Raw genomic sequence first — 19,530 nt, 5'->3', positions numbered from 1 at the left:
AGTGGGTTGGGGGTGGGGGAGAGGAGGTGATGCGGAGAGAGAAGTTCTTTTTGTGTTTAAACCCCAGGAAAGAGATAGTGGGCACTGTCAGTCATGTTTCGTAGGGAATAGAGCCTTTAAAATCAAAGCCCTAGAAAGTATTTTCTCTAGAAAGGAAGTTGTCTTCATTCTCCTCCTCTCGTGCCATTCTCTCTCTTTGCAGAAAAAAGAAGTAACTTTCTGGGGGGAAGTGTACCTTCCACCCGACTTTGCCTTAAAATAAGATCCACTTTGAAAACTCTCTTTGAGTAGCTCATTTAACATCCGTACAGGGCTGCTGAGGTTTACACAGCGCTCTGTTCCGGGAAGACCCTTTCAGTTGAAGGAGCTCACAGAGCCGTCCTGGGCAGCCAGGTCACGCACGGACGGCCCGGCCCGAGGGCACAGCCCGGGAATGCTTCTCTGCCTCGGGTCATTCCTCATCTACTTGCGGGGGTTTGGGTGCTTTCAGAAGGTGGTTATAAAACCTTGCCTGTTAGTAGGTTTGACTGATCTGCTCTGGGGGGTGGGTGGGAGCTGAATTCCCCGTCCGATGGTAGAATGACTCTGGAGGGTGTGACTTCTCTCGGGAATAGTGACTTTTGGAGACCCTACGAAGAGCGGCCAGCAGAAATGATGAAGTTCTAGAACCTGGGTGAGGTTTGGTGGGCTGAGGTCCGGAGCCGATGACCAAGAAAGAATTCTTGAGACCTCTTTGGTGCAAAATGGTGGTTTATTAAAGCACGGGGACAGGACCCGTGGGCAGGAAGAGCTGCTGCCCCGGGTTGTGAGGGATGGCAGGTTATGTACCCTGCTGTTGGGGGAAGGTGAGGGGAAGGGAGGTTTCAGTGGAGTTTTCATATGCTAAAGAGGGCCTACAAGGTGCCAGGATGTTCCAGGCCTGCCGGAGGCCTTGCCCTTGCTGCTGGATCAATGTTGTCTTTAGACCAGCCTTTAACATTAAGATCTTTGGGAGACTTTTTGGTGGGGTGTCACAATCCTGCTATCAATCGTCTTTGTTAGTGAGATTTAGGACATTCATAAGCCAAGGGAGACTCCTGTCTAGCAGGATTGTGAGCTCTGCAAGTTAACTCTCTGCTTCCTGTTCATGGCAGTCAGGGTGGCCTGAGGGATGCTACACTTATGGAGGGGAAAGGGTGAAGAGGGGGTGCAAGGCGCCAGCTTTTGCTTTGTCCTCAGCCAGCCTCCTGCTCCCTCATCAGAAAGAGTACATCATCTTTTATGCAATGGGTTTTTGTGCTCAACGCAGGGTGTCAAGTGCCTCGCCTCGTTCCCTTGTGCTCTCCGGAGGACAGGGGACAGGCCGGAGGAAGAGAAGAGGGTGGGTGCGGCTGAGAAAGTCTGGACCTGAGTTTGCGCAGTGTCCCGCCCATGGGGCAAGCCGCTGGTCCTCTTGAGAAGGGAGTGCCGGGCCTGCCGGTGGACCTCACAGGGCTCCACGGCTCTCTATGCAATTCGTGCTTCTCAGGGGCCACTGCCTGGCTCTGGAGGAAGGAGCCTCACTCAGTTGAGCTCTTAACATCCCACGTGTAAAATCCCTACCTTTACTTCTAGGAGAGTGATAGCACTTGCCTTCACCCATTTCACAGGGGAAGACCGTTCAATTATTTTTAAAAAGAAGTTGAGATTTTCTTCCCCTGCTGGTTTCCAGGGCCTTCTGGATTTCTTTTTTTAAATTACAGGTTTATTTAATCGAGGTTTATTGATTGACTGATTCAGAGGGGAATACCATCTAGAATATTCCTAGACAAGCCACACCTAGCGAAGCAGTGTTTGGACAGAGGAAGGAAGTGGACTCTGGCCATCCCTTTTCAGGCACTGTAAAATTTAAATCCTTTACTCTGCGGTCACAAAATTGTTTCTCAGAGTATATAGAGGCCCGGACAGGAGCCCACACATTTTGAATGGAGTTTTAGTGAAATACTCTTTAAATCCAGATTTTGAGCCAAAACATCTTTGAAGCATTTGCGGAGACCGGTTTAACATGTCTCCAGAGTGCTCGCTCTGTGCCCGGTTGGAACCTAAGTCCCGGGAATGGGGCGGCCGCGCGCCACCCTGGCTCTCCGGCATTTTCCGGAACACAGCTGCTCTTTCCTGAGCTGCTTCTGCCCGCCAGGCCCAGTGCTAAGGGCTTGCCGTGGGTGATCTCTTTTTCTCTTCATAAGAACCCTAAAATGTAGGTGCCACCATCCCTATTTTGTTAGCCAGGGACAGCAAGAAAACAGACAGTTGAAGTAATGTGCCTGGGATTAGCCAGCCCAAGGTCAGCTGTAAGGGGGTTGGGGAGGGCCAGGGCTGGGGGTCCTGGGATGAAAACGCAGCAAGGAATTTGACTTTTTTACTAAAAAGTGTGCAGGGCAATCCCTGAAGAAGTCACCATGTGTGGAGGGGGGAAGGGACAGAATGTCAGCCGGCAGGGGGTGGGGGGGGTGCCCAGGCTCTTAGGAATGTAGCTGGAACCTTCTAGTGGAGCTATTTGCTTTGCTTGTCTGTAACCCCAAAGAAGTTGTTGGGAGACATTAAATAAATTTCAGCAGCTTTAAACTGAGATGAATGTTTACTCAAAAGTAACTTTAAAAAAAAAACAAATTACGTAACTGTGAATTTTCAGTAAGTATTAAGACAGCCCAGGCCGTGCTCCTACATGCGCTGGGTCCCGTGTTATCTAAGGCCTTGGTCCAAAAGATTCCTTGTGGCCAAGCATCGAGGATAGACTGAGAAGTCATGTGTCCTGAGGTTGGCTTTGGGATGAGAGACCAGGCCTAACTGCTGTGCTGGGCGTCCTTGGCTCTCAGGGTTCCCTGGCCGTTGCTTCCCGCCTTACTCTGCCATCAGCCCTGGCTTCGGAATGGGGTCCTTCCCCAGGACATGAGGCATCAAGAGGCTGGTGGACAGTTGGGTACCTTCCCACAGCACAAGGTGCATTTCAGTTCAGTCGCGAGGCCACAGTGAAATGATTGGCTTGACGACCTGCCATCTCGCCCAGGCCTCTGTGTCTCTCTGTTAGCATGGCTTGGACGTGGCCTGGTCCACAGGGGGTGGAGTCGAGCCTGTCCCATTGCCTGGCATGCTCTGGTAATTGAGCACACGGTATGACTACTGGGCACGGACTGGTCTCCATGAATATTAGTATTCGTTCCGTAGAGTGTGGTGGTTAAGAGCGAGTGGGAGGATCTCTGGATGTCTCCCGGATGGAGAGGGAGGGACTCGGAGTCTCTCTGTTCATCATCAGACCACGTGGAGTTTGTGTCTGTGGTCTCTGAACAAGCTGTCCCTGAGGGCAGGCAGATTGCCTCCCCCAGTAGCTCTCCTGGGGGGATTTCGGTGTGGGGCTGGAAGCCCAGCTTTGATCTGGGCCGGCCGACACCCACTCCGGACCTTACATCTGCCAGGGACTCCCACAGTGGCCCTGCCGGGACACCTGACTTTTCCACTGCTCATTCTCCTCGTAGGGAGCCGAGCCTCTGCCTGAAGGAAGAGGGCAAGCACGACCCAGCAGGACACCTCGGTGCGCCTTCCAGTCCGCGGGAGCTGCAGGGCCAGAGAGACCCTGGAGCCCGGGTTGGTAACCCACGCACGACGCCTCTTGTGACCAGAGCCCCGGGGTCGGCGCGGCGTAAATGGCTCCGCTGCCCCCAGGCGTCCGCTTCATCGTCTCGTTCTCCCGGGATCAGTGGTGAGTGCTGGCGCTCAGTCCGTGGCCCGGTGCTGCGTGGCGGTGCGCGCACGGCCAGTGTCGTCATAACAGACGCGTATGGATGCCTGGCGTCCCTGGGTTTCTGTTGAATGGCTTATCAACACTGGAAAGTCTGACCAGGAACTTTGCTAAGCTGTCCTCTGCGTTTGGTTCTGGCCGTGACAGATAGCGTTAGGACTCCCTCGTGGTTTTCAGTAGTTTCTATAATAATGGCGGTGTCCATGGAAAAACGCCCCTTGGCTATGGGCAGGATTGTAAAGTGGCTTCGGGGGAGATAAGTGTATGAACCCTGAGTCCGGTGAGTGGCTTAGCTGGGGCAGAACTTACTGAGAGAAGATGAAGGCTAAACAAGTTAGATGCAGACCAGAATACCGCTTCCTGTTTCGAGACCAAGCTGCGTCGCATGCCCTGACAGCCCTTCTCACGGTTGGGGCAGGAATCTCACGCCCCTAGAGGAAGAAGAGGGCAAGGGCAGAGACTGGAGCCAGCCTCTCCGTCCCGGAGCCCACCCGCCCAGAAGTTTCTCTTTCCTGTTGCTCTCTACTGGGAAGGAGTAAGTTTTCCTCTATCCTCTTCGGCTCTTTCCTTGGGGACATGCAAATTAAACTACAAAAGACAGATGTGATCACATATGCAGGGGAGGTTACAGAAAAATGTGACTCAGGTGGCTTCTGTGCCATCTTAGTAAGGGAAGAGGAGGAGGACAAGGGAAAAACAAGTGACTTTTCAGAAAGGTTCAGCGGGCCTTATGGGAACAGACGGGAGATAAGGTAGTGCTGTGGGCCTTTCTTTAGGTGGCTGCTGGTGCTTCTCCTTTCCAGCAAGAAGAGTGTCTGCCCTGCTGCTCCCAGGGAGGGGGTTGCCGCACTTAAGTTCTTCTAGGTGGTTGTGCTTGTGGGCAGGTTAGAAATTAAAGGCACTCAGATTCCCTCCACTCAGAGCAGTTTCTGTGCCTTAGTGCCGCATCCTGGACCCCTTCATCTCTGCCCCAACAGCCCACCTGTGGCCCTCACACCCTTTCCTGCGTCTCAGGCCCCTGCTGGTCGGTGGCACCCACAGGGCCTCTGCGTCCCTCCCAGAGTGGTTCCCGTGTCGTTTCATTTCTCGTCTCCGGGAACCTGGTCGCCAGCTGTAGACACATCCCTTTCCTCTAGTGGGCGCTTCCCTTCAGTTTCCTTGTCTGTTTTGTAACTTTGTTTTGATACAGTTTCCAAAATCACAGAAGAAAATTGTAAGAATATCACAAAGAACCCCACGTCCTGTGCGGCACAGATTCATTCTTTTCTTCTCTTTTCTCTTCCTTTCCTTTTTTCAGGTTGAGGCCCTAGGGCTTCTCACACTTGAGTTTGCCTGTGCATCCTCCCCTGGGAACTTGTTAAAATGCGAATGCTTCCTCAGGAGGGCTGCATTTCCCAGGGGACAGGGTGCCCTGCGTCCGCAGACCGCACTCTGGGTGACAAGGGTGTAGCATGTCTCTTCGTCTCTGCCTCGGACTTGCTCGTTGGCCTTTACTCTGTAGATCCCAGCTCCCGTCCCCGCAGAGGGAGAAAGCTAGCTTGGACCTTCCTTCCGAGGCCTGGTGATGTCTTTCTCCCAGTGGGCACTGCCCTTGCTGACACCACCTTGATTTCCTTTGGGGACCTGACTCCTTTGTGCGCAGCTGTGGGACTAAAGCGGGCTGGCTGGGTCTTGGGACCCAGAGGAGGGCCCCGGAGGACCAGCCAAGAAAGCCCTCGGCCTCAGGCGGGATAGAAATCAGACACAAACCGAGAGGAAGTAAGAACGGAGTCTATTGAAGGTACAGAGAGAGTGTGGATACAGACAGCGCGTCCGGGAGACTCAGAAGGGAAGAAAGAGAGCGTGTCATGTTCGCTTGGGGCCTGGGGTTTTTACTGACGGTGGTCTGGTGCCCGTGCCTCCTCAGTAACCCAAGAACAAAGCCAGTGTTGAGCTGTCCTCCGGAAGTCACTTGTGCCCTGGAGCCGGGGGTTTTGGTGAGTCCAAGGTTTTGGAAAAGTTCAAGATGACTCCCCCCGGTCACTCCTTAGAGATCATCTGCTGTGCTGGAAAACTCTGAAGAAGTCATGAACTCCTCGGTGTTCATGTGCAAGACAGACGCTATCTGTTCTGTCACAGATGTGTAAGGGGCGGGGGGCAAAGGTCTAGCAAAAACCGAAGCTGGAAATGCAGTGAGAAAAGCCGTTTTTTATGGGGTTCCTTTAGTTTCCCTGTCTCAGTAGGTGGGACTGAGGCCCCCGAGGCTCTGTGTCCTTGACCTTTCTCCTTGGCCCACGTCCCCCAGGAGGCAGTCTGGGGCCCAGGGTGGGATACTGGTCTCTGTCCTGGGGTGCTGAGTGTTGAGTAGAGTAAACCTTGGGTAGAGGGACTGTTGAATGTGGCCAGTCCAGCTGGGGCCAGGGCTCAGCTCCCAGACACACCTGCACACTCTGCCCATTTGCTTCTCCCTCCACCCTCTGTGTGTGTGTGTGTGTGACACACACACGCACACACGTATTTTTCTGAATCATTTGAGTCCGTTGTAGTCATCATGCCCTTTTATTTCTCAATATGCTGGTGTGTGTTTCCCAGCGATAAGACATTCTCCTACAACTGCGCGTGAAGGTCAGAATCAGGGAATTTAACGTGAGGTAATGCTGTGATCTAATCCACGGTCCATATCAGAAGTCACAGCAGCCAACGTCCCAGGATGTCGTGTCCTGTGTCCCCTGGTCCAGGACCCTGTCCACAATCACATGTTGTGTTCCATTGTCCTGTGGGACTCCGTGTCCTTCAGTCAGAAGCTGTTTCTTGGCCTTCCCTTGTCCTTCATGACCTTGACATTTTTGAAGAGTACCGGCCATTTCTGTCATAGACTGTCCCTTGTTGGGGTGTCTAGTTAGTATTTCCTCAGGACTGGATTCAGTAACGCTCTTCTGTTAGCACGGAGGGGAGAGGATGTCTCGCTGCTGGTGAGTGGCTACAGACGCGGGCGCAGGAGGGGCTGGTCGGGAAGTAACGTATCAGGAAGACCGGGAGAGAAATAGCTACATGTGGTTCTGCACGTGGGTTTGATGCATGTGTGGTGTGTGTGTGTGCACACGCATGTGTGGTACGTGTACATGTGATGTGTGTTGGTTAGATGTGTGTGGTATGTGTGTTGTGTTTGTGCATGTCTGGTGTGTGGTGTGTGTATGGTGTGCATGTGTGTTGTGTTTGATGTATGTGATACGTATGGTGTATATGTGGTGTGTTGTGTTTGTGTGTGTGTGTGTTTGCTGTGTTTGCTGTGTGTGTGTGTGTGTGGTGTGTGCTGTCTGAGTGTGGGCTGTGTGATGCATGTGAGTCATGTACCACACCCAGTGGGCTCAGAGGTCCTGGATGAAGCGGCGTTCAGGGTAGGGAGCACTGGGTGCTGGGTGTCGGGCTCCGCGGGTCTCAGGCTCTGCGTGCGGTCTCCCGTGGAGGGACCCAGGCACCCTGGAGTCCGGACCGATGTGAGGACTGGACTGCAGGCGCGGTAGGAGGAGCCAGGACTACTTCGTACCAGAAATGACGAGCCGAGTCTGGAGGGACTTGAGATTTAAAGTAAATGATGCTAGTGGTGGATCAGTCCGATGGACAGAACAAGAACCCCAGAGCGGCAGGGCTGTAAGTGCGGGCACGAGGGTGAGAAAGGAAGCCCCGCCCCCAGGGGATGCCTGCAGCTCCCCAACCCCCAGGCCCGCGCCCTTTGAGATCCTCGGGATCAGACACTGCGAGGGGAGACCAGAGGGACAGGATGCCCGTGTCAGCTCCACGTGTGTCTCCACAGACTCCGTGTTAGTTACACAGAGGGGAGAAGCGCCGCTTCCTGGACGGCAGACTGGGCATGGGTCGCTGGGGCAGAGGGCCGCTTGAGCAGGTGGTCCGTGCCAGCATCTCTGACATCCCGTCTGTGTCTAGGATGCTCTGGGAAGGTGTCCCATCGTAGCTCTGTGTGGTTTCCTTGTTCCCAAGTTAAGGACGCCTTTGGACAAACTCCCATGCCAGATCCTACCGCCCAGTAACTGTCCTCTACAGTGTTGGTCTCCCCCGTTGGCCTACGACTCCGACGAGTACCGCTGCAGCTGGAAACAGACGCTGTGTCCTTCATCTCGGGCAGAAGCAGGCTGCCGTCCGGGAGCACACATAAGGCTGGAGACCATGTCTGCGAGGCTCTGAGGTGCACACCGGGCCTGTGCTGTCACTGCCGAGATGCACTTTTGCTTTGCTAGAAACTTTGCATCAACCCCAGCACCGTTCTTGTGCTGATTGATGCAAATAAGGCCACCGCTAGACAGAACCGCAGAGTACTAGCAGGTGGAAGAATCAGAGGGTTCTGTAGCTCCCTTGTAATTGTACATGTTTCCTGTTCCAAGCCCAAATGTGACATTGAACAAAAACACCAGTATCAGATTGCATTCGTGTCCCGAGGCTGCTGTAACAGCCCCAGACACGACAGAGGCTGCAAGTCCAGACCCAGGTGTTGGTGGGGCTGCGCGGCTCCCAAGGCTCCAGGGAAGGATCCCTCCTGCCTCCTCCAGCTTCTGGGGGTGCCGGGTGGTCCTTGGCCTTCCTTATCTCGGCTCTGCCTCTGTGATCACGCTGCCGTCTTCCTGTCTGTCCCTGTATCTTCCATAAGGCCTTTGGAAGGATGTCAGTCATTGGATTAAAGATCTCGTGTGGTCTCAGGTCATACGTGGGTTCAGTATGGCCTCAGCTTCACTAATTACATCCCCAGGACTCGATTTCCAAATAAGGTCATGTTGTGAGATTTTCGGTTGGACTTGAATTTGGGGGGGCACAGGATTCAACCAAGTGCAAAGTGGACGGTCACAATCATCCACAGTCCTGCTTCGTAGAGCATAAAGGAAGACAGAAAATGAGGGTAGAATTAATTACAGGCCAGGAAAAGCAATCAGGAAGGTTGTGTAGGACTTTGGTCCTATAACCCCAGGTAATCCCGTGGAAGTAAAATGTCTTCCAGACCTTCCGGAAGGGAACCGTCAGCCCGGGATGCTGACTCTTCCCCTCCACAAATCCTGTGTCACAACGAAGAGGAAAGGACGGGAGGAAAGGCCGGTTTAGAAGTCGGGGCACCAGAGTCCACCCCAACACTGGTTCCACAGAAGGAGGGTTTTCTGGTTCAGAATCTCCAGGAAGGAGGCAGCAGCCCAGAGGTGGTGGGTGGAGGCCCAGGTTGGCCACTAAGTCTGGATAAGCTAGACAGACTGTCCTCTAGGGCTGCAGGCGCATCGGGGTCCCTGGGGCTCTTCAGATGTGATCTGGACACACACAAGCGCTCTTTATTTCTAGGCTTATTTATCCTACTTAATACGCATATTTAATAAGGATCGATTACTTGTACATAGAATATTCTGTTTATGTCTGGGAAGAGACTGGAGAGTGTGAACCCAGGGCCCATTGAAATCAAGTCACTCTATCAAAATCCTTAGCCGGGTGACAATGACATTCACATTTTCCTGGTTCGTAACACACCTGAGACCCGGGGTCATGCAGCATCCTCGAGGCCTCGATTCTTCTCTGGGACCCTGATCTGGGAGGTGCTGGGCTGACTTGGTCCCAGAATTTCGTCCGTGCTCCCTGAGCAGACTGCAGAAGGGGGCCCTGAGCCCAGGTGGGACCAGCTCGGGGTCCCTGCAGGGCTGGAGCCCTGCCTTGTGCCCTTCCGCTGCCCGTACCTCTGCCGTAGGTGACTGTCCACTTGGGTGGGCTCTCTGTCCGAAAGTCATTGGCCTTTTCAGGCCGGAAACAGGCAGGTATTTCAGGAGTGGGGGCCAGCCTTGCCTTCCTGGCAGGGCCCCTGCTCTGCTCTCTTGCCAAGTTCTCTTCCCACTGACCTGTTTTCTTCCCCAAAAAGTGCTTTTCCAGAGAGGGGTTCCAGCTTGGACGTTGGAATGAACTTTTCTCTTCTTGCCCAGGGTCTTCTTTTCTCTAGTCTCTGATTCACCTCAGTCTTGCTCTGGGGCTGCTTTTGCATAAACCAAGAAGAGCACCCGGCCTCAGGCCAGGCTTTCTGCCGCCATCTGCCTTGTTCATAGCGTGTCTCTGGTCACCAAGTTTCTCATGGAGGCCAGTGAGATATTTATATTCCTGCCTTGCATGTGTCCTTCTTAAAAAGTTGCACAGAAGCTCAAAGTAAAAAATAGATGTGCTCTTAAATGCCCAGGATACAGGCTTACAGGAAATTTGTACTTCATGCTCTTACTAACCAGTTAATGGTTTCTTCGTGTCTACTCCATGAACTGTGTGCTCACCTTCTGTGTCCCAAATCTCTCTTTGATTGTAGTTATGTTTTTATAAGTATTGAAACAGTTTTAATTTGCACAAAGCAAAAGTGGTGAAATTTTTAAATGTATTATGGTGATGTTGCAAATAGGATTAGTAATTGATATAGGATTGAGGGACTAATATACATATAAGATGATTTAAAATACAGTTACAAGGTATTGTTTGTTTATGTGTGTATGTATTTTCATCTTATTTATTTATCTTAATTTTAATATTTGTTTATTTTGTATGTATGTATTTTATTTATTTGGTCCTTCATCCCCATCACCTAGTTCACCCATCCCCCGCCTACTTTCCCTCTGGTGACCGTCAGTGTGTTTTCCAGAGTTATGAGTCTGTTTCTGGTTTGTGTCTCTCTTTCTTTTTCCCCCTTTGCTCATTTTTTTTCTTTCTTAAATTCCACATATGCATGAGATCATATGGTATTTGTCTGTCTTCGACATTCTTCGCTTAACTCTCTAGATCCATTCATGTCATTGCAAATGGTAAGATTTCATTCTTTTTTAGGGCTGAGTACTATTCCGTATATACACACATCCCACTTCTTTATCCATTCCTCTCTCTGTGCACACTTGGGCTGCTTCCATATCTTGGCTTCTGTAGATACTGCTGCTATAAATGTAGAGACACACGTGTCCCTTTGAATTTGTGTTTTTGTATTTTTGGGATAAATACCCAGTAGTGCCAATACTGGATAGTACGGTAGTTTCATTTTTAACTTTTTGAGGACCCTCCATACTGTTTTCCAGAGTGGCCACAGCAGCTTACATTCCCACCAGCAGTGCAGGAGGCTCCCCTTTCTTCACATCCTTGCCAACACCTGTTGTTTCCTGACTTATTCATTTGAGCCATTCTGACTGGTGTGAGGTGGGATCTCACTGTGGTTTTGATTTGTGTTTCCCTGATGATGAGTGATGGTGAGCATCTTTTCATGTGTCTGTTGGCCATCTGGATGTTTTCTTTGGCGAAATGTCTGTTCATGTCCTCTGCCCATTTTTAAATTGGATTGTTAGTTGTTCGGTGTTGAGTGGTTGAAGTTCTTCATAGATTTTGGATACTCACCCTTTATCAGGTATGTCATTTGCAAATATCTTCTCCCATTCTGTAGGTTGTCTTTTAGTTTTGTTATTTCCTTGGCTGTGCAGAGGCTTTTTACCTTGATGAAGTCCCAGCAGTTTATTTTTGCTTTTATTTCCCTTGACTCAAGAGGCATATCTAGAAGGATATTGCTAGGGCTGATGTCAGAGGAAGTACTGTATGTGCTCTCTTCAAGGATTTTTACCTCTTCAGACCAATATCTCTCATGAATATAGATGCGAAAGTCTTCAACAAAATATAAGAAAAACCGTGTGTCACAATCTAGTGGCATTTATTCCTGGGATGCTGGGGTAGCTCGGTATTCAACAATCAATGTGATATTTCACATCAATAAGAGAAGGTATAAAAATCATCTGATCATTTCAGTAGATGCAGAAGAAACATTTGACAAGTCCAACATCTATTGGTAAACCGTCATCAAAGCAGGTCTAGAGGAGCATGCCATAACATAATAAAGACCTTCCATGAAAAACCTACAGAGAACATCACACTCAGTGGGGATAAACAGAACTTTCCCCGAAGGTCAGGAAAATAGCAGGGATGTCCCCTCTCCCCTCTGTTCCTCTACATAGACAGGAAGTCCTGGCACCAGCAGTCACACAATAAAAAGAAGTAAGAGGCATCCAGATTGGTAAAGAACTCAAACTCTCACTGTTTGCAGATGACATAATACTATTATAGAAAATCTGAAAAGAGTCCACCAAAAAACTGCTAGAACTGGTAAGTGAATTCAGTAAAGTCACAGGATACAAAATTAATAGACAGAAGTGTGTTGCATTTCCATACACTAATAAGCAGCAGTAAGTAAAATTAAGGAAACAATCCCATGTACAATTGCACCAAAAACAATAAAATATCTGGGAATAAACTTAACCAAAGATGTGAAAGGTCTGTACTCGGAAAACTATAAACCCTGATGAAAGAAGTTGAAGACGACACAGACATGGAAAGGCACCCCGTGCTCATGGATTGGAAGAACAAATATCTGTACAGTGTCTGTACTACCCAAAGCAATCTACGGATTCAGTGCCGTCCCTATTAAAGTAGCAACAGCATTTTTCACAGAACTAGAACAAACAATCCTAAAACGTGTGAATCCACAGAACCCCCAAACAGTCAAAGCAATCTTAAAATGAAAAAACTGGAGGAATCGCAATCCAGATCGCAAGATACACTACGGAGTGGTCGCGATCAGAGCAGTACAGTACCTGGCACAGAACCAGACACAGTTGCTGACCAGATACAGGTTAGTGGAATGGGACAGAGAATCCAGAAATGGACCCTCAACTCTGTGGGCAACTCATCTTCAGCAAAGGAAGCAAGAATAGCAACAGGACAAAGATCATCTCTTCAATAAATGGTGCTGGGAACACTGGACAGCCACATGCAGAAGAATGGGACTTGGCCACTCTCTTACACCACACACAAAAATGAACTCAAAATGGATGAAAGACCTCAGTGTGAGACCTGACCCCATAAAAATCCCAGAGGAGGGGCACCTGGGTGGCTCAGTGGGTTAAAGCCTCTGCTTTCAGCTCAGGTCATGACCCTGGGGTCCTGGGATTGAGCCCGGCGTTAGGCTCTCTGCTACGCAGGGAGCCTGCTTCCCCCCACCACCCCGCCTGCCTGTCTGCCTACTTGTGATCTCTGTCAAATAAATAAATAAAATCTTAAAAAAAAAAAAAAATCCCGCAGGAGAGCGCAGGCAGGACTTTCTCATCATTCTCAGACATCGGCCCTGGCAACATTTTCTAGGTTGGTCTCCAGAGACAAGGGAGATACAATGTAATCTTAATACATCTTGTATTAACTTATGTCATCCCTGCCTCCGTTCTGTGTTGCAGGTACAGAGCCTTCATTTTTATTTTGACATTTTTGCTGTATGCAAGTTTCCACTTATCCCGAAAGCCTATCAGCATAGTTAAGGTAAGAAAGCATAAAAAGCACAGTTTCATATCCTGCCTGTCGTTTCTGCCGAGAGCTGGTAGCTACTTGAGGAGCCAGTTCGGGAATGGGGGAGGGGCAGGAGAAGGGGTGGGGGGCGGGGCCATGGAGAAAACAGGTGGTTTTAGAAACAAGTTATCCTGCTTTGATTGTTAGTTTCTCTTTTCTGAAACAAAAATCTTGGACATGCTTTTAGGGTTTATCATTTTAGAGGTAATATGCTTTCAGTTGTAGTAACTGACAGTTGCAGAATTCTAAAGCTTAATCAAATATTTACTCTGTGACCTTCCCTCCAAATACATCTTGTCTTAAACTGTTCCCCGAAGTGCCTCTACGATCGCTGTCCTCTAAGTCTGGCCATGGTGGTGGCTCTCTTGTTATTCTGAGAACCCCGAGCTTCTGTTTGAGTGACGGGAGAGCAGAAAGTTGCTCAGCAGGCATTTAACTACACTTTGAGAAAAGAAGATTAAAGTAGACAAGCCTTTGTAATAGCCAGTTACAACTGGGAAGAAACAGGTCGTTTTCTTACCCTCTTAGAAATGACATCATTTTGCCTATAAACTCTCAAAAGGCTGTAGGCTGTTGACTCTTGATTGTAGAAGGAACAAGGAAATTGTCCAGTGCCAAAGACTGCCCCCTCCCTTGCCTAGTCGTGGGCAGGGACACGGATCCAGCGCTGTAATTCTGACCTCAGCAGCCACGCTTCCTTCATGCCCACCACGTGGTTGAGCGCCGGCCTCTCAATCTTCAGGCCGGTGGGAGCAGCAATGCCAAATGAGGCTGTTGCTCCTGTGGACAGTTTTGTGTTCCCCCTTCTCTAGTAATGCCCAGGGGACTTGAAAACAGCATCCGTCTATGCAGAGGGTTCTGCAGGACCTCGCTGACCTCGCGTAAGCAGGAACCTTCGGTGCCCTTCGCGTCACTTGCAGAATTCTCAGGTTTTTGATATACCAAGTTTTAATGGCTGTGGAAATGTTTGCAGACTTTTAAAAATGTGGTTTTCAAAGGAGAGACAAGAGAGAGCGGGCTTTTAATGCATCCAGCCAGGCACTCTAAAATCGTTCCAAGGACTAGCCACCACATTTTTTTATTTATGTTTGAAGATTTTATTTCTTCATTAGACAGAACACACAAGCAGCGGCAGAGACAGAGGCAGAGGGAGAAGTAGGCTCCCCTCTGAGCTGGGAGCCCAATGTGGGGCTCGATCCCAGGACCTGGAGATGATGACCTGAGCCGAAGGCAGATGTTCAATCATCTGAGTCCCCCAGGCGCCCCAGCTGCTCCATTTAAATATCACCACTCACTCTCTGTCTTCGGTGTTAGGGAAACACACGCACAGCTCAAGGAAAGGCAAGTGATAGAAGTGGAGGAGATTGTTGAAGAGGTCCCAGCAAGCGCCGTGGGGCTGAAGGAGCGGGAGTGCTTGGGGAGCCTGCTGGGGTTTCAGGATCGAGCTCGGATGTGGGGGTGGACGCCTGGAGTAGCCGATGGAGCGTGGGCCCTCACCACGAAGCCCCAGCCCGGGGGGCAGAGGCTCTGCGGGGACGCAGGTGGTGTGGGGAAGGCGGGCTGCCTGTTGGAGGATCGTCGTCACAGGACAGGACATGGGGACTCGATGTGATATTGTGAGGGGCCTCGCGTAGCCAGGAAGGAATGTAGCGTTGCCGTAGGGCGCACTCCCAGTGTCCCTGTTGGGAGTTTGGGGCGCACTGATGATGGACGTCTTGATGAGGCAGGGTCCTGCCGGCCCTTCTGAAAGCATCTGTTGGTCACAGGGTTTGTCGTGACCCGCGGTGTGACAGGGTGGCCTGTTCGCCGTTTGACACAGAGTCCTCACAGTGGCCTGGGGACTCGGGGGCCCAGTCCCCTCATGCAGGGCGGTGCCAGGTCTGGTGAGTTGGGCAGGGTCTCTGCTCTCAAGCCCTGAGCTGCGGGATCTGAAGGGCGTTGAGGATCTCAAACACGCCCACGGGCCGGCAGCCCGATTTTCTCCCACGCACAGATTTCCCGACTTAGCGCCTTAGTTGTGCCTGGACACGGATGGGCCTCACGCACAGTCTCCTAAGATCGATCCGGACGTCCCCCTACAAACGTCAGCCTCAACTTTGTAACGCCTCACAAAGCTTCGACATGCTTAGCGCGTCTTACTTATAAAACTACAGCTACGGATGATTCCAGTGACCCAAGGAATAGCTTGAACTATCTGTAGTCTGTATTCGCTAGCACACGAGAAGCAAAACAAAGTGAAAATGTATTTGCTTACCTGGAATTGATCACCGGTGGTTGTGAATTATAAAACAGTTTATATCCCTCAATGACATTCAAAGAGTGGCGTGACATGCGACATTGTGGTGTAGCAAAAAGGAAACAAAGGTGGCGGTGACAGACATGGGCCGGGCGGCGGTGGGTGCAGGCGCAGCCCTCCTCCCTTCCACCTGCCGTCCCAGCCCGGCCTCCCGTGCCCCCCGCGGGAACGGCGACCCCAACGGGTCTGAGTGTCAGCGCCCGGTCCTCTCTGGGCGCACAGAGCCCGGAAGGCGGAAGCTGTGGAATGCTCAATGACAGATGGAAGACCGCTGGCGGCACACCCCGGCTTTGGGTGGGAAGATTGCTCTCTAGAAAGGCCAGTGTCCCGGGATGAAGGCGGCTGCAGCAGAATGTCTCGGCAGGCCTTTTGCACCGAACAAAATCAGCCCAAGAATTTATGTGGCAAAATGTCCAAGGAAAGTGTGGAAAAGATAGCATTTTTAAGCCAGTACAATCAAATTTTTATGGTACGGCATGAGAACAGACCGAGAGGTCAGGGGAAGGGAGTAGGAAATACGGCGTGGTGGACAGAGAAGAGGGAAAACTGGAGCATCTTTAGCAAACGGTGTGAGCGCGGCTGGCTGTTCGTCTAGAAGAACGGAGTTGAATCCCTATCTTACAAAAATGGATGGGTGGATGGAAGATTTAAGTGTAATAAATAAGTAAAAATCCACGAGCAAAGTTATGTCCGTCGGAGGGGTGTGAAGTTGGCAAAGCAGAGGGAAGACCCCAGAGGGGGAGGGGCGTAAGTTCACAGACAAGGAGCCTGAATCCCGCCAGACTGGGTGAGCCGTGGGCGAGCTTGCCAGTGCCCGTGAAGGCCGGCGAAAGGACCACTGGGTCGCCTCACATCCACCGTCCGGACACCCGACGCAGCGCGCTAGCCCCGGTCACGGGCAGCAGGGGCGGCGGGGGCGGGAAGGCAGCCGGGCGCCGCTGGTGGACGTGCAGGGCTGCAGCTCTTGGGGGAATGTGCCACTCTCCAGGCCGTGAGTTTGAGCCCCATGTTGGGCGTAGAGATTCCTAAAAAGATAACAATAATAATAATAACAATAATAAGCTTTAAAAAATAAATTAGTATATCAGCAAGTAAATAGATAAGCAAACCACAAACAAAAAAAAGAATTACAGCCTCACCACTTGACACAGAAAGATTTCCAAGAAGGATTTTGAGTAAGAAGAGTTAAGGTGTCCTTAAGTCTGTATTAAAGGTTTCTGGTTTTGAAAGATCGGCCCTGAGCCCAAACCTCTCCTCTCTCTCGGCGTGCACCTGCCGGTGGGGGTGTGTTTGCACTGCGGTCCCGTGGCCCCTGTGTTCCCTCGGGGCACCTGACCACACGTGGGTCGTGCTGTGGGTGAGTCCCGGCCGTCTGGTCCTTCTGCCGCCGGCCCTGTGCCCGGTCGCCTCTCAGCCGCAGAGATCTACTGCTTATGGTTCTGGGGGCTGGAGACCCCCAGTGCCTGCGGGCTGGGGTTTTGGTCTAGTACTCGCTCCGCGATGTCGCTCAAGTTCCAAGCCTACACAGCAGCCTTCTTCCAGGTAGCTCCGCTAAGGACGTGGCCTGCGGCTGCGCGGATGTGTATGCCTCGGAAGGTCCGTGCTGTCTGCTGGTCCCGGGTGGTTCCCTTTCGCTGCCCACTGGTGGGGCAGGGAGCAGGGCCAGGGCTGGGTGGGATCTGCGGGGGGACCAGGGCCCACACCTGCTTCCCCACCCCCACCTCCGCAGCCCCTCGCCTGCGCCCACGCTGCTTGCTCTCCGGGGCTGCTCGCTGTGGCCCTCCGTCCTGCGGCCACCGTCCTCTCCCGCCCCACCTTCCGGGCCCCGCGGCCTGTGCTCTGTATTTTGTTGTTGCTGTTCCCCCGTGGGTCCCACGGTGACAAGACGACCTCAAGGATCGTGTAGCTGGCACACTCCACGCCGGGTAGGCTCCCGATTGCTCAGCTTTGAGTGACCACCTGCTGTCAGGGCGGGCGGGGGAGGGGCCGGCTGCGAGTGGGGGACCGCTGCTGGTGGCTGTCAGTCCCCACACTCTCCGAGGGGCCAGAGGCCAGGGGAGGAGCAGTCCCCACAGGGATGGTGGAGGCAGGAAGACAGCACCTTGGCCCCGGTGTCCCAGCTCAGAGCCCGCTTACCGCAGGACAAACCAAACCAGAATCGCTTTTCTGCTTGTTTCCGAAAGAAGGGATCCTTCCCAATCTTTGCTGTTTCTCACAACGGCTGCTTCCTGGGACTCTGACCTGATGGGAGAGCATGTGAAAACCGTGTTCGGAGCAGGGGTCCACAGCCGCCTCCTCCCCTGCTCCCACGTGGGGACCTCCCCTCTCAGCGGGCAGGTCCCCCGCCAGCCCGCCTGCAGCTCTCTTCGTGGGCAGTGAATGAGGAGGACAGTGAGGCACAGGGTCCGGCTCGGGGAAAGGCTGACTTCTGCAGGCGAGGAAGAGGAGCTAAATATAGAATCAGGGGACAGGGAAATGGGAGACTCCCCGGGGCACGTGGGAGGGAGGGGCTCGGCCTCCCCAGCCTCCCTCCGGGTTCCCTGCGACATCAGCTGGGCGAGCCCCGGAGGACCGGCAGGGGCAGAGGGGCTCGAAGTAATGCAGGAAGGGCGAGAGGAAAGCTATTTAGCAAAGACTGAACCGAGTCTGTAAAGCAAGCCTTGCTGATTTTTAGGGTAGTGTTTGGATTCTAGCAGAACGCCCAGCGAGGGTGCCAAAGCCACAGGACCACAGAGTGGCCAAGTCCCGTGGGTCATGCCAGCTCTCCGTGGCGTGTGTCCATGCAAAACCAGGAGGCGTCCAGGCCAGGCTGACCACAGCCCTGGCAAGGGCAGCTGCCTGGAGGTGATCAACCTCTTAGGCGACTCCCTCCCGAAGAAACGGTGTGGGCAAGGGAAGGTGGTGGGCAGGACTCCGGTTGCCCCCACACTCCCCTCCCCGAGCCTGGTGCACTGGGGTGGGGCTCTTTGCCCACTGCATGTGTCCTGACCTGGAGGGGTTCTCCTGGGACCAGCTTTGCTGGTGCCCCCCAAGCCCCCTGTCTCCCAGGTGGCGGCTCAATAAGGAACGCCCTTTTAGGGCCCCTGCTCCTGCTAAGGGCCCCTCCCTGACCTCGAGGACGCCTCCTTTCTGTCCTCCCATCTGGAGGACTGCTTCCTCCGAGCCGAGCGAGCAGAGCAGCTTGGAGTAAAGAAACCCAGAAAACGCTCAGCAGGTGGCAGGGAGCCCCGGGGGAGGGAGCAGGTGCGGGGAGGTTCCCCCAGAACAAGATGGGCCCGAGCCATCATGTGGCACTTTTCCGGAAGTGGGGTTCCTCTCCTCAGCATCCCCCCGTGTCCCCTGTGCACGTCTCCAGTGACCACCCCTCCAGCCCTTCCTGGCACCCCCATGCCCCACCGCAACGGCCACCTTTCCTCACGGGGCACCCCGTCCCGAGCGCGGTGCTGACGTGGTGTTTGGCATCTCCAGTCCGCGTTCTGTGGGTGAGGGGGGGGCAGCCCTGTCGGTGGGCGGGCACACAGGTAGGGTGGGAGTGGCCTGCTCAGGCCTCACACTCGCCCTGAGAGCCCCGGAGCCTCCCGCTCCCCTGCGCCCTGCCCCTGGCCTGCCTGCTGGCTCCGGGGACAGCTCGGTGGGCTTCGGCTGTTTGGTTCTCTGGGTGGGCTGGTGGCCTTGTGCCCCTGCTGTTTGGTTCTCTGGATGAGGTATCTGATTTGCACACAGCGACGTCCACGGACCTTCAGCATCTAGCCTGGCGAACATTTACATGCTCGCCTGGCCAGTCATCCCTTGGGCTCAGGTCTGGCCCCCTTCCAGCTCCAGGTCCAGGCTCCGTGTGCCCTGTCCTCTGTCATTAGGTGACATCCTGCCGTGGGCACCGTGTCAGGCTTCCTTGGTTGTAAGATCTGTCCTCATCGTCACGTGGACCCGTGGCTTGTCTCGCGTTCTGCTGGGCAGGGTTGGGTTGTCAACATTGAGCACGAAGAGTCCCTGCTTCCACTATGGGCGCCGGGACGGCAGCAGGCGGCTTCTGTCACATGGCTGCGCGGGACACTCGTCTTGGGGGCCCCACGTAGGCCTGGGTGGGCTGTGTGTGTGCTCAGGGCTGGCCACGGCC

At 52.9% G+C, this 19,530-nt stretch overlaps 2 protein-coding genes across 17 annotated transcripts in view; one reads left to right on the top strand and one right to left on the bottom strand.

Moving 5' to 3' along the window:
• RSPH1 (radial spoke head component 1) overlaps positions 1 to 2,109 on the bottom strand; it is a gene marked incomplete at its 5' end in the record, with an annotated part of 40,469 nt that extends 38,360 nt beyond the window's left edge. The window contains one exon of the mRNA XM_082695175.1: positions 2,015 to 2,109. Within this exon, the coding sequence (XP_082551301.1) occupies positions 2,015 to 2,109 (95 nt within the window). The remainder of the gene's footprint in view (positions 1 to 2,014) is intronic.
• The window catches only part of SLC37A1 (solute carrier family 37 member 1), a 70,575-nt gene that overhangs the window by 13,340 nt on the left and 37,705 nt on the right, over positions 1 to 19,530 (top strand). For 9 of the 16 annotated variants that reach the window (XM_082720597.1, XM_082720587.1, XM_082720585.1 and 6 more), the window contains 2 exons: positions 3,492 to 3,715; positions 13,009 to 13,090. In XM_082720597.1, coding sequence (XP_082576723.1) covers positions 3,660 to 3,715; positions 13,009 to 13,090 — 138 coding nt within the window. In that variant the 5' untranslated portion in view covers positions 3,492 to 3,659. Of the gene's footprint in view, positions 1 to 3,491; positions 3,716 to 13,008; positions 13,091 to 19,530 lie in introns of those variants that run through there. The other 7 variants (XM_082720591.1, XM_082720592.1, XM_082720589.1 and 4 more) reach the window with 2 other exon arrangements.

This window comes from Mustela nivalis (genome assembly GCF_964662115.1).
Source record: "Mustela nivalis genome assembly, chromosome: 1".
Lineage (NCBI taxonomy): Eukaryota > Metazoa > Chordata > Mammalia > Carnivora > Mustelidae > Mustela > Mustela nivalis.
Note: the sequence above shows the minus strand (reverse complement) of the source record. Positions and strands in the feature narration are given on the sequence as shown.